This window comes from Heptranchias perlo, chromosome 9 (assembly GCF_035084215.1).
Source record: "Heptranchias perlo isolate sHepPer1 chromosome 9, sHepPer1.hap1, whole genome shotgun sequence".
Classification (NCBI taxonomy): Eukaryota; Metazoa; Chordata; class Chondrichthyes; order Hexanchiformes; family Hexanchidae; genus Heptranchias; species Heptranchias perlo.
The window spans coordinates 40697225-40711492 of record NC_090333.1 but is presented as its reverse complement, the minus strand read 5'-3'; the positions used below and the strand labels follow the sequence as shown (position 1 = coordinate 40711492).

General features: G+C 42.3%; 1 protein-coding gene across 2 annotated transcripts in view; it reads right to left on the bottom strand.

Annotated features, from left to right (window-relative positions):
• The window catches only part of trabd2b (TraB domain containing 2B), a 324667-nt gene that overhangs the window by 65732 nt on the left and 244667 nt on the right, over nucleotides 1-14268 (bottom strand). For both annotated transcript variants that reach the window (XM_067990256.1, XM_067990257.1), the window contains exon 5: nucleotides 1354-1444. In XM_067990256.1, coding sequence (XP_067846357.1) covers nucleotides 1354-1444 — 91 coding nt within the window. The remainder of the gene's footprint in view (nucleotides 1-1353; nucleotides 1445-14268) is intronic.

Genomic DNA, 14268 nt, shown 5'->3' with positions numbered 1-14268 from the left:
TCAGTCAGCTTAATCCCAAGGGGATAATGTTCATTCATTTTAGCTTCATAGAATCATAGAAGCATAGAAGTTACAACATGGAAACAGGCCCTTCGGCCCAACATGTCCATGTCGCCCAGTTTATACCACTAAGCTAGTCCCAATTTCCTGCACTTGGCCCATATCCCTCTATACCCATCTTACCCATGTAACTGTCCAAATGCTTTTTAAAAGACAAAATTGTACCTGCCTCTACTACTGCCTCTGGCAGCTCGTTCCAGACACTCACCACCCTTTGAGTGAAAAAATTGCACCTCTGGACCATTTTGTATCTCTCCCCTCTCACCTTAAATCTATGCCCCCTCGTTATAGACTCCCCTACCTTTGGGAAAAGATTTTGACTGTCTACCTTATCTATGCCCTTCATTATTTTATAGACTTCTATAAGATCACCCCTTAACCTCCTACTCTCCAGGGAAAAAAGTCCCAGTCTGTCTAACCTCTCCCTATAAGTCAAACCATCAAGTCCCGGTATCTGCTTTTCTGCAAATCAACCACAGTAATGAGGGGCACAGGAGGAGGAAGATGATTATGATGAGAAGGAGCAAGAAGAACAGGAGCATTGACGCAACTACTTCCTTGTGAACTATCATGATGATGAAGATGAGGTAGATGTTGATGAACACGGAGACAAAATTGGACTCAAGCCCCCCCATGAGTTACTGCAGAGACCTCCTGCCGCATGTTCCTCTGACCCTACCTCCTTGAACACACCCACAGCATCACTTTGTTCTTCACTCCCATGCATCAGCTCAGATATTTGCACCCAGGAAGACTTACATAGTGTTGGTAGGGAAGTAGCACTGGATGATTCATAGAACATGAGTCAGCCAGAAGAGAGGGTTAGAATGTATTGCCCTCCCATCAGAGGCTGAACAGAAGGCTTCCCAGGTCTTTGAAGTAATGGGACCCAGAACTTATAGGTGCTCACCTGAAATGGAGGATGTTTGAGGAACAGCACGCTTACATCAGTTGAGGTCCTGGGATCAGTTTCCAAGAATTTGTGTCGATCAACAGGTGCGACTCTTCAGTCTACGGCTCTCATTTGTGGCAATGTCAGGGAAGTTTTTTCTTCGATGTGGGCACCAATGGAGCATGTGGCTGCTTCATTGGAATTTGCAGCAGACCCCCCCACCTAAAGAGTGTCCTGGGACCAGTTGGTTTTTCTACCTTCACAGAATCACAGACCGCAGCTCTGGTGGCAGAATACTGGCGTAAACGGCGTCACCCCCATTTCGCTACCAAAAAATGACTTGCCCTGGTTATACACTGAAACTGTATTGGAAACAGCATGGAATTGTACAATAAACTTACAGTTCAAATGGCTGTCCTGCAGGGGTGTGCTCAACTTCATAGCCTGCTTGTCTTAAGACATCAATCACAGTGTTGTTCCCAAGGAAATGACCTGCAATTGAAGAAAAACATATACAGTTTTGCTTATTCCATGCTGTTAAGAGTCACTAACACGCATCATCACACAGGATCAATTTCTATTCCCTAATAACACAAAAAGCTTTCGCAGTTTGCATCGATCAGAAATATATTATTACTAGAACATTATCATTAAGTCTGGCAGAAGTTCAAGATGCTACTGTAGGAATGTTTTGTCTGTTTATATTGAGTTATGAGTGATGAAAGCAATAAGAGAATACACTTCCCCATTCAAAGTTAAACCCGTCAATGTGCAGACTACTTTAATATTAATTGCTTAAGGATTACTGTAATGTCAGGTCATAGGTAGGGCTAGTGGAGGGTCTTGACTTACTGGGAACTCATAAAATCCACAATAGATGTCGAGATTTTTTCATAGCCAGTACTGTGTCTTCGGTTGCGGAGATACTGGCCATAATCTTCTAAACATCCGTAGATACAGGGGTGGTGCCAGAGGACTGGAGAATTGCAAATGTTACACCCTTGTTCAAAAAAGGGTGTAAGGATAAAACCAGCAACTATAGGCCAGTCAGTTTAACCTCAGTGGTGGGGAAACTTTTAGAAATGATAATCCGGGACAGAATTAAGAGTCACTTGGACGAGTGTGGATTGATTAGGGAAAGCCAGCACAAATTTGTTAAAGGCAAATCGTGTTTAACTAACTTGATAGAGTTTTTTGATGAGGTAACAGAGAGGGTAGATGAGGACAATGCAGTTGATGTGGTGTATATGGACTTTCAAAAAGCGTTTGATAAAGTGTCGCATGGTAGGCTTACCATCAAGATTGCGGCCCATGGAATAAAGGGGGCAGTAGCAACATGGATACAGAATTGGCTAAGGGACAGGAAACAGAGTAGTGGTGAATGGTTGTTTTTCCGACTGGAGGGAGGTGTACAATGGTGTTCCCCAGGGGTCGGTGCTGGGATCACTGCTTTTCTTAATATATATTAATGACTTAGACTTGGGTGTACAGGGCACAATTTCAAAATTTGCAGGTGACACAAAACTTGCAAGTGTAGCAAACAGTGAGGAGGATAGTGATAGACTTCAAGAGGATATAAACAGGCTGGTGGCATGGGCGGACACGTAGCAGATGAAATTTAACACAGAAAAATCAGAGGTGATACATTTGGGTAGGAAGAACGAGGAGAGGCAATATAAACTAGACGGCACAATTCTAAAAGGGGCACAGGAACAGAGAGATCTGGGGGAATACGTGCACAAATCGTTGAAGGTGGCAGGGCAGGTTGAAAAAGCAGTTAAAAAAGCAGACGGAATCCTGGGCTTTATAAATTGAGGCATAGAGTACAAAAGTATGGAAGTCATGATGAGCCTTTATTAAAATACTGGTTCGGCCACAACTGAAGTATTGTGTCCAGTTCTGGGCACCACACTTTCGGAAAGATGTGAAGGCCTTAGAGAGGATGCAGAAGAGATTTACTAGAATGATTCCAGGGATGAGGGACTTTAGTTACGTGGATAGACTGGAGAAGCTGGGGTTGTACTCCTTGGAACAGAGACGGTTGCAAGGAGAATAGATAGAGGTATTCAAAATCATGAAGGGTCTAGACAGAGTAGATAGAGAGAAACTGTTCCCATTGGTGGAAGGGTCAAGAACCAGAGGGCATAGATTTAAGGTGCTTGGCAAAAGAACCAAAGGTGACATGAGGAAAAACTTTTTTACACAGCGAGTGGTTAGGATCTGGAATGCACTGCCCGAGGGGGTGGTGGTGGTTGAAATTATGGCCTTCGAAAGGGAACATGAATAAGTATTTGAAAGGAAAAAATTTGCAGGGCTACGGGGATAGGGCTGGGGAGTGGGACTAGCTGGATTGCTTTTGCATAGAGCCGGTGTGGACTTGATGGGGCGAATGGCTTTATTCTGTGCTGTAACCTTTCTACGAGTGACACCTTGCCGACACCAGGTTACTCACTGAACACTTACACTGTCACCCTGCCATCCCTGTTAAGCACCAAACAAACGTAACCTTCCACCCCCTTCTCTATCTCCTTAATCCCAAGGGGGTAATGCTCACCCATTCTTAACTTCTATCCTCCTTTCCTGTAGATCCACCACAGCAACGGGTGGCATTGTTAACTTCTATCCTCCTCAGCAAAGGTACATTCCAGTGAGAAAGACTCTGGGGGAAGGACGTACCATCTGTGGCTAACTAAGGAAGTTAAAGATAATATCAAATTGAAAGAAAAAGCATACAATTCTGCAAAGATTAGTGGCAGGTCAGAAGATTGGACAGAATAGGAAAAACAGCAAAGAATGACTAAAAGAATAATAAGGAGGGAGAAATTAGAGTGTGAGAGAAAGCTGGCTAGAAATATAAAAGCAGATAGTAAGAGTTTCTACAGGTATTTAAAAAGGAAAAGAGTAAGTAAAGTGAGCATTGGTCCTTTACAGAAAGAGTCTGGGGAATTAATAATGGAGAATAGGGAAATGGCGGATGAATTGAAGAGATATTTTGCGTCCGTCTTCACTGTAGAGGATACAAATAACATGCCGGAAATAATTGTGAATCAAGATGTGAAAGGGAGGGAGGAACTTAAAACATTTACAAACACCAGGGAAAAGGTTTTGAAAAAATTATTAGAACTCAAAGCTGACAAATCCCCAGGTCCTGACAGACTTCATCCTAGGGTCTTAAAAAAAGTGGCTGCAGAGATAGTAGATGCATTAATATTAATTTTCCAAAATTCCCCAGATTCTAGAAGGGTCCCATCAGATTGGAAAATAGTGAATGTAACTCCTCTATTCAAGAAAGGAGGGAAACAGAAAGCAGGAAACAACAGGCCAGCTAGCTTAACATCTGTCATAGGGAAAATGCTAGAATCTATTTTTATAGCAGGGCACTTAGAAAATCTCAATGCAATTAGGCACAGTCAACACGGCTTTGTGAAAGGGAAATCGTGTTTGACTCATTTATTAGAGTTCTTCGAGGAAGTAACAAGCAACGTGGATAAAGGGGATCCTGTGGATGTGGTGTACTTGGATTTCCAGAAGGCATTTGACAAGGTGCCACATCAAAGGCTACTACACAAAATAAGAGCTCATGGTGTAGGGGGTAACATATTAGCATGGATAAATGTTTGGTTAGCTAACAGGAAACAGAGAGTAGGCATAAATGGGTCATTTTCAGGTTGGCAAGATGTAACGAGTGAAGTGCCACTCGGATCAGGGCTGGGGCCTTAGCTATTTACAATCTATATTTATGATTTGGATGAAGGGACCAAATATATGGTTGCTAAATTTGCAGATGACACAAAGGTAGGTAGGAAAGTGAGTTGTGAAAAGGACATAAGGAGTCTGCAAAGGGATATAGATAGATTAACTGAGTGGGCAAAAATTTGGCAGATAGATTATAATGTGGGAAAATGTGAACTTGTCCACTTTAGCAGGAGGAATAGAAAAGCAGTATATTACTTAAATGGAGAGAGATTGCAGAATTCTGAGGTACAGAGGGATCTGGATGACCTCGTACATGAATCACAAAAAGTTAGTATGCAGGTACAGCAAGTGATTAGGAAGGCAAATGGAATGTTGAGATTTATTGCAAGGGGAATGGAATATAAAAGTAGAGATGTTTTGCTACAGTTGTACAGGGCATTGGTGAGACCACATCTAGAATACTGTGTGCAGTTTTGGTCTCCTTATTTAAGAAAGGACATAATTACTTTATAGGCTGTTCACAGAAGGTTCACTTGACTGATTCCTGGGATGAGGGGATTATCTTATGAGGAAAGGTTGGACAAGTTGGGCCTGTATATACTGGTGTTTAGAAGAATGAGAGGTGATCTTATTGAAACATACAAGATCCTGAGGGGACTAGAAGGGGTAGATGCTGAGGGGATGTTTCCCCTTGTGGGAGAGACCAGAACTAACGGCCACAGTTTACAAATAAGGGGTCTCCCATTTAAGACGGAGATTAGGAGAAATTTTTTCCCTCGGGGTCGTGAGTCTGTGGAACTCCCTTCTCCAGAGAGTGGTGGAGGCAGGGTCATTGAATATTTTTAAGGCTGAGTTCGATAGATTCCTGATTAACAAGGGAGTCAAAGATTATAGCAGGTAGACGAGAAAGTAGGGTTGAGGTCACAATCAGATCAGCCGTGATCTTATCAAACGGCAGAGCAGGCTCGCGGGGCCGAATGGCCTTCTCCTGCTCTTAATTCGTATGTTTATGTATATGTTTAAAATGTACTGTAATCTATCACTGGGCACTTTAAGGAATGCAGGCATGCACCTATCAGTTTCTCAAAATACTAACATTTGATTTGCTAATGATAATTCCGAATCTCAATTTCCTATTTTTTGTAAAGGAGTCATAAAAACATAATTTGAAGTGTTTGCCAAAACACAATTTAATGACATTAATAACACTGAAACACATCATTACATTCACCGTTCCCATATGTCTTCAACCCCATTTCCTTCATCCACCTACCCTATCTAATCTTGAATGTTAGCTTAAATTCTGCCTTAATCACTAATCCTTGAAGTGAATTCCACAGCCTCACAACTCTCTGTGAAGAAGTTTCTCCTGCTCTCTGTTCTAAATCTCTTACGTTTAATCTTGTTATCTATGATCCCTCATTCTAGACCCCTCAATTACTGAAAACAGTCTGCTTCTTTCTAACCTATCTCAACATTTAATAATTTTAAAATTTATATTATATTGCCCCATAATCTGTATTGATCTTTCTTTGTATTTGTATTTCCTCATACCAGACAGCATCCTGGTGAATCTGCATCGTGCCCTCTCTGAACTCTCAATATACTCCTTATAGTGTGGAGCCCATTGCTGCATTCAGTACTCTAACTAAGATTTTATTAAGATTTTACATAGGCTCATCATTACCTCTTGGCTTTTATATTTTATACCTCTTGTGATAAAACCTAGAATTCAAATAGCTTTTTTCACAACCGTACCAACTTAAGGTGCTGTCTTTAACGTCCTGTGAACCTGTACCCCCAAATCTCTCTGCTCTTCTACAGCATTGAGCCGACTTCCATTCAGAGTATTACCGCTAAATATTTTTTTTAACCAAAATGCACCAGCTCACATGCACTGACATTGAATTCCATTTGCCACTTTTTGGCCCATTCCCCCATCTTATCAATATCCCTTTCCAGTTTCCTTTGGTTTTCTAAAGAATTAACCAAACCTCCTATTTTGGTATCATCTGCAAATTTTGACACCACTCCCTCTAGGTCCATATCCAAATCATTGATATATACAGTGAACAGCAGTGGCCTCAGAACTGAACCCTGTGGGACCCCATAGGTAGTTTGAGCTCCCTGTTACTTGACATTTCAATTCTCCGTCCCACTCCCATTCTGATCATTCTGCCTTTGGCCTTCTATACTGTTCCAGTGAAGCTCAACATAAGCTCGAGGACCAGCACCTCATCTTTCTACTAGGCACTTTACATCCATCTGGTCGTAACATTGATTTTATCAACTTGAGACCGTAACTAGAGCTTTCATTTTCTGTCTGCCAGTCGGTGCTGTCAATACAGGATGGTTGTGCTGGTGTTTTGGTGATGGGGGAAGGGAGCAGGTTGGTACTTGGGGTGGGCAACCCCCCCCCATTGGATCACTATTAGTGGCATTGACCAGCTTCCTTTTTTGCAAAGAGACTGCAAAGGGATATTGACCGGTTAAGAGAGTAGGAAAGAAGGTGGCAGTTAGAGTATAATGTGGGGAAATGTGAAATTATCCACCTTGGTAGGAAGAATAGAAAAGCAGACTATTTTTTAAAAGGAGAGGCTAAGAAATGTTGATAGTCAAAGGGATTTGGGTATCCTTGTACATGAATCACAGAAAGTTAACATGCTGATACAGCAATCAATTAGGAAAGCAAATGGTATGTTAGCCTTTATTGCAAGGGGGTTGGAGTATAAGAGTAAGGAGGTCTTTCTGCAATTCTCTAGGGCTCTGGTGAGACCACACCTGGAGTACTGTGTGCAGTTTTGGTCTCCTTACCTAAGGAAGGATATACTTGCTTTGGAGGCGGTGCGATAAAGGCTCACTAGATTGATTCCTGAGATGGGAGGGTTGTCCTATGAGGAGAGATTAAGTACAATGGGCCTATATTCTCTGGAGTTTAGAAGAATGAGAGGTGATCTCATTGAAACATATAAAATTCTTAGAGGGCTTGACAGGGTAGATGCTGAGAGGCTGTTTCCCCTGGCTGGAGAGTCTAGAATTAGGGGTCATAGTCTCAAGATAAGGGGTTGGCCATTTAGGACTGAGATGAGGAAAAATTTCTTCACTCAGAGGGTTGTGAAACTTTGGAATTCTCTACCCCAGAGGGCTGTAGATGCTGAGTTGGATGATCAGCCATGATCACTTTGAATGGCGGAGCAGGCCCGGAGGGCTGAATGGCCTACTCTTGCTCCTATTTTCTATGTTTCTATGAGTCATTGAGTATATTCAAGACTGAGATTGATGGAGATTTGGACACTAAGGGAATCAAGGGATATGGGGATATGGAGGGAAAGTGGAGTTGAGGTTGAAGATCAGCCATGATCTTATTGAATGGCAGAGCAGGCTCTTGCTCCTATTTCTTATGTTCTTATGTTCCTCCTGACTCCCAGGTCACTGGAGCTTGCTATGCCTTGTCGGTTTTTCATGCTTCCCTTTCTACTTCGATCCCTCTTTAGCTATTCACACACTTTCTGTGTCCCATATTATGTCTTCTATTTCTTCGATTTCTCTCAATTATATCTCCTTTTGTTTCCGACTAATAACACATCTGCCATTTCATCATCTCCTGTCCTCCATCCAAGGACATCACAGATCATTCTATTTCTTTTCCTCTGTGTTTGTGGTTTTTTTCTTTTTCCCTTCCCTTTGTTGTGTTCCTTTTTAAATGCTGTTCATCTGTTATATCTCCTAGTCCCGAGGAAGGGTTTAAGGCCTAAAACGTGGACTGCTATTTTTCTACAGATGTCCATGACCTGCTAAGTATTTCCAGCTTTTCCTATTTTTATTTTCAGGAATGGGAACCCTGACTGATTTCAGAGGCACTGAAACCAATTGTCGTAACTCAGTTACTTACTGAGATTAGCTAATATTCTAATTAGTTAATGCCACCTCTCTACTCTGCACTATAACAGCAGACTGTCAGTAAATAGATTACCACTGTACTGGGCCTCCAATCCCCACTTCAGTATCACCAGCAGAATATCATTTTAAAAATAGAATCTTGGGATAAGATTTGCACTTCACAATTTGTGTTTAATTGATATTTCCTCTTTTACAAAAATGGTGAGTGATGTTTTTCTTAAACAAATGTTCCCTCTGCACAAGAGAAGCTGTCCCAAAATATGTACCTGATGATTTTACAAACTATCATGTTGCTATTACTTCAACGACCTGATAGTACAGGCACCAGACCCTTTCCAGTACAGGTCAATTTACTCCCATGATAAGCGCCTAAAAATAACCCGCTGGCAATGATTAAGTAAAAGGTGTGAGAGTAACTGAGGGTGGTTACATCTACACAGGCACACTTTATTGCCGTGGTGACTGAGTAGCACACAAAGGGTTGTAGAAGTTTGGAACTCTCTTCCGCAAACGGCAATTGATACTAGCTCAATTGCTAAATTTAAATCTGAGATAGATAGGCCATTCAGCCCCTCGTGCCTGCTCAGCCATGATCTTATCAAATGGCAGAGCAGGCACGAGGGGCTGAATGGCCTACTCCTGTTCCTATGTTCCTGTGATTCCTATGAGCAGAAACCCTGGCCAGTTTTTCAATCCCCAGCTCGGCGGCCAATTGCAGTGTCTCAAGTACTGCCCTGATTGAGAACAGCTAACTCAGCAAAAGCCAGGAATCAATTCTGAGACATTATAGGCTGTATGGCTTTGTGCTACATCAGGAGCTGCCTTTACTCACTAAGTCCAAGGGGGAGCTTCTGGTAAAATCTTGTTGTCCTTTCCTGTAGAATCCTGTTGTAGTTTTTTTGAGAAGAGGCTGGTGGTGGCAGGCTAGTTTAATAAAGTTACAAGATTACAACAAAAGGATGAAACCATTTGGGTGTGGGAAGCTTCCATTTTTCAAAGAGAAGATGATCAATCCTCACTGTACCAGCATCAAAATTTAAGTTCTAGATCATATATTGGGACTGCTAATAAAGCTAATTAATTGAAAACAATAGAGGAGAATGGAAGCTTTCGGTACCCTTCATCAATGAACTCTTATTAGCTCTTTCAGCTAGGTTAGGGTGCTGCTTTGACCAAATTTGTTAAACTGTCATCTCAGATAATAGCCAGATCCAGGATCCCTGGGTTTAAAGTATATGTTAAAATGATCAATAGAGTGAGGGGGAAAAAATTGTTTCAGTTCGCTGACCCAAACTAACTCGGAGAAAGATGTCCACATCTGGTCAGGCTTGATCTTAATGTGTGTTTAGAGAAGCTTTGATTTCCCCCCCGCCCCCCCCCTCCCCAAGCTCTGTCTTTGTTCCCAATTTAGATTAATCCAGGAACAAATCCAAAACCTATTATATTAATTTATTGTGACGGCTGGTGAAAGCTGTGGCTTAGGAAAGGTCAGTACGACTCCCTGCCTGGGTTTGTCTATACATTTCTGATAAATGAGCACAGAACAACAGGCTGGATAGCACAACGACCTGCGTCACAACTGGCTCTGCCACGTAGGGATGAATCACTCCGCTGGCTCCGGCTTTTATTGTTCTCCAGCCTGGCAGAACACAGCAGGACAAAGGACACTGAAAAATGCTCACATCAAAGGCCATTGCGCACCCCTCTTTGAAGTTGAGCTGAAACTAAGCTAGGCGATTTGTTGAGGTACAACTGAAAACTGAACCACTTTTAAGGCCACGCTACTTTATGCACAATTAGACCTAAAAAGACAAACATAAACATAGTCAGGAGGTCCCTGGTTTATCACGTTCCCCACACAATGGATCAAACATATAATGCACTTACTGCTAAACCTGGGTATAGGCCTCAGACCTTGCCAGTTTCTTTCCTGGCCCCTCCTATCAGTGTACATATAAGCCAAGAATGTGCATGCATCGTGCTTTTCTAAAGTCCTGACAAGATTATACAACAGCAGAAGAGTATAAAGAGTTGCCTATTTTTTTTAAATGGAGAGGATAGCTGATGATAGATAGGAGGAAAGAATTACTGGAAATGAAAAGCCTTTAGTTGAACAGTCATTAAAGTGTTCTGTGACTATCTTTGATGTTTGAGCCATTACAATCTTACGGCAGTCAATTCAAAGCTACTCTCAAAACTCATCAGCAGTAAAATGGTGATCATTAGTAAACTGTCTGCTTATGCGATTTATCAGATTTGATGTTACCCTCTCTTAAGACACTTTTGGGGTAGAATTTGGACCTTGTTGCGCCCATTTCACGGGCGTCAAATGGGCGCGACGAGGGCCAATTTGCGGCGCCCATTTCACGCCTAAAAATGGGTCTAAAGAAATATCCAGTCCTTTTACTTTTAAGTCTGCAGTCAATGGCAAATATGCAGCTTTTTCACCATTGGCTGCAGATTGTAACATGAATGTACCGACTTACTGTGTTCCGGAGGCAGGAGAGACTCACTGTTCTGTGGGTCTTAGGTGCTGCTCCATTGCTCCACTTCTGCCCTGCAACTGATGGAGAACAGTGCCAGGTAGAAGTGTAAATGGGGAGAGGGGAAGCAAGAGGATCGGTGCAGCACCACTCTCCCCAAAGTGGCACCGAAACATAAAACCACCTTTAGATTGTCTGTATTGCAGAATAATCTAAAATATAATTCCTTAAATGTGGTTAGAAATGAATAAATCGCCCCTGTGAATTCCAATTCACTTACTTTTACACAAGCACACGTACAGCGTTCCCTCTTGATCTCATTCCACATTACTGCAGTTCTGTACTCTCAACTGTTTACATGCGTGGCTTTAATGCATCCAATCTTGGGCTAAAAGCAAACCAATTCTCAAACTTGAACCACTCACAATGATATACGTGGATTAACTGAATCACTGCTGCTACTGTGATAACACGTCAACAGTCTCCTGCTGCTGCTAATACTGCTACTGAACAATTATCTTTAACAGAGTCTTAAAATGAAAAGTAATTGCTCATTTAACATGTTCAGTATGCTTCCCCCCCACCCTACCCCTACCCCCACGATGGAGCAAAGCATAACTCAGCATGATACAGAGCCATACAGAAGCTCCCAGGTTCAATCCCTGGTCAATTGGCCTCACTGTCTACAGACCAGGGAAGGGACAGTGAAGATCAGCCAAAGTTCCCATTCTCGATCCGTATCCAGCGACCCCTGCTGAAATGCATGCAGATGTCGGGTCCTAACCTTAATATCCCTTGTGGTTGAGTACCCTGCCAGCACTCACTTTTAAGGCTCACACATGAAGAATAACGTCACTGGGGTAAGATACTGGAGCCTGTGGGAACTGCTATACCTTCAGCGGAGAGGGGAGGGGAAAGGGAACAAAACTGGAAATAAAATATATTACAGTTCAGAACCAGGACAGCTCACACTAAATTTTAACTATACGGTATCTACAGTGAGGGAAATGTTGAAGTCATTTCCTTGGTGTTTAACATGCAAGTCATTGAGCACCACAGACTCTGTGGTGCAGAGACAGTCAGGGGCAGCATGCTGGGAGAATTTTCAGCCCTCACCAATATCTGCAGCATCATAGCTGCAAGCCGTCCTGTGTGCTGTCAATGTCATTTGAGTTGCAGGTCTGCTAATTCTAAGCTGCCGTTTTGATTTTTCAGTAAAAACTGCAAATAAAAGGTAACACTGAGCCAGGCTACCTTGCGCTGCAAATTGTACATGTTAGCTATTGTAAAGTTTAAAAAGACTGAAACACTCTACTGCCCTTAGCAGCGGTGGAGGTGACAAGGAATCAGAATTTCTGAATATTTTAGAAATGCTTTGAAATAAACACATTCGTGCAGTCCTTTTGAAATATCCTGACTAACCTATGTCGCATCAAGTGCAGGATTATGTTCATCTATTTTGAGCAGTATACTTGATTTGCTTTGCTTTTTTGTTACATTCCAGTATGCTGCCAGCTTTGAAAAGGATCTTAAAATGCAATTCTTCTGAATAATATTAGGGACAAGAAGATGGTGGGCACAATTCTATTGATCACGTGGCAACACTAAAAATAAATATAGCTCGTCTCACTGCAAGTGGCACTGAGAAACAATCACAGAAGTGAAAACAAGAAAAATATTCTGTTCCTTTTTTTGTACAAGTTACTCCATTTCTCTGATAAAGAGCCCTGCAGCGCCCTGCCAGTGGGCAATCTGGGAAATGAGGTGGGAGACCAGGAATGGCCCTCCTACCACCTCACTCAAATGCCTCTATCTGGCTTCTGCAGCTGCAGGCTAAGCTCTGCCCTCTCCAAGGAAAATCCCTGAAATCCTAGAACAACGCAGAACAGGTAGAGATACTGATCGCTGGTTTGTACCCATTTATCCTGACCTTTACCCCCAGGCAATTGTGTGCGCCCTTGGGACAAAGGTCAGGAAATGCCGCCCCAGTGTCTTCAGGAGCAGAGCAGAGAGAATTGGATGAGAAAAATTATATATATTTTTTTAAAAGAACAGATACTGAAAGATAAGTCTAAAGAGAAGTAATGGACAAGAGAGCTGAAGACATGGGATTTCAATTAAGTAATGAACACGGAAATCTTTCTCGTCATTTAAGGAAAGGAAGCGTAGTGCTGCGATGTGGAGATTGTTGAAATATGAAATAAATTCTGTATTGAGTTTGTTAAGGCTTTTTTCCACAACCTTCCTGAAAGTGTTGACTTCTTGCTCCCTAAACCTCTCCGCCTCTCTACCTCCCTCTCCTCCTTTAAGACGCTCCTTAAAACCTACCTCTTTGACCAAGCTTTTAGTCACCTGTCCTAATACCTCCTTATGTGGCCCCGTGTCAAATTTTGTTTGATAACGTGCCTTGGGAAGTTCTCCTACATTAAAGGTGCTATATAAATACAAGTTGTTGTTGTTGCTGCATGATTCCTCAGCACAGTGGGTTTCTGCAGTATCTTGCCCAAATGGCCATTCTTCATATGTAAGTCTTGACCGTAAGAGTCTTCAGGCCACTCAACCACAGATTGCATCAAAACCAATCCTGATCAAGTCCTCACCAATCGTCCGTGCACACACAATTCCAGCAGAGGCCGCTGGACAGTGACCATAAATGGTAATCTGCCCAATTTTCTCCTCCGTAGGCCAGCTGAAGCCAACTGTGGTGCATCCTTGTCTGAGATCAGCTAATTCAGCACATACCGGGGATTAAACCTCTGACCTTTCTGCTCTGTAAAGCTTAGCTACTCAATGACTAAACTTGTTGAACCTCCGGGGGAGGTTATGCTGCAGTTCTGACAAAAATTAATTTATACTTCGCCCTCCAGACTACAATGTAAACAGCTCTGTTCTCTGTTGATATTCTGAGACATGAGTTGTGGACTGGTCTGTTCCATTGTATACCAGATAATGACTGGTGGGACTACTCACATCTGGATTGTTTTGGATGCTCTCTGCGGATAAGCATCAATAGTCCCAGAAAGTCTCATTTGTTGAAATGAACAAACATTTTCTTAACATAACTTTTTTTATGCTGGATTCTGCTTATTTATTTATTTTTTTAATTATCTTTTTCTCCTCGGGTGTTGGATCTTGCTAGGGCACAATTCCACGAGCTCCAGCCACTCTCTGGTACCTCATTTAAGTGCCCACTCTACCTATGATCCTTGATACGAAAGGGTGGATTTTCCTCTGCAA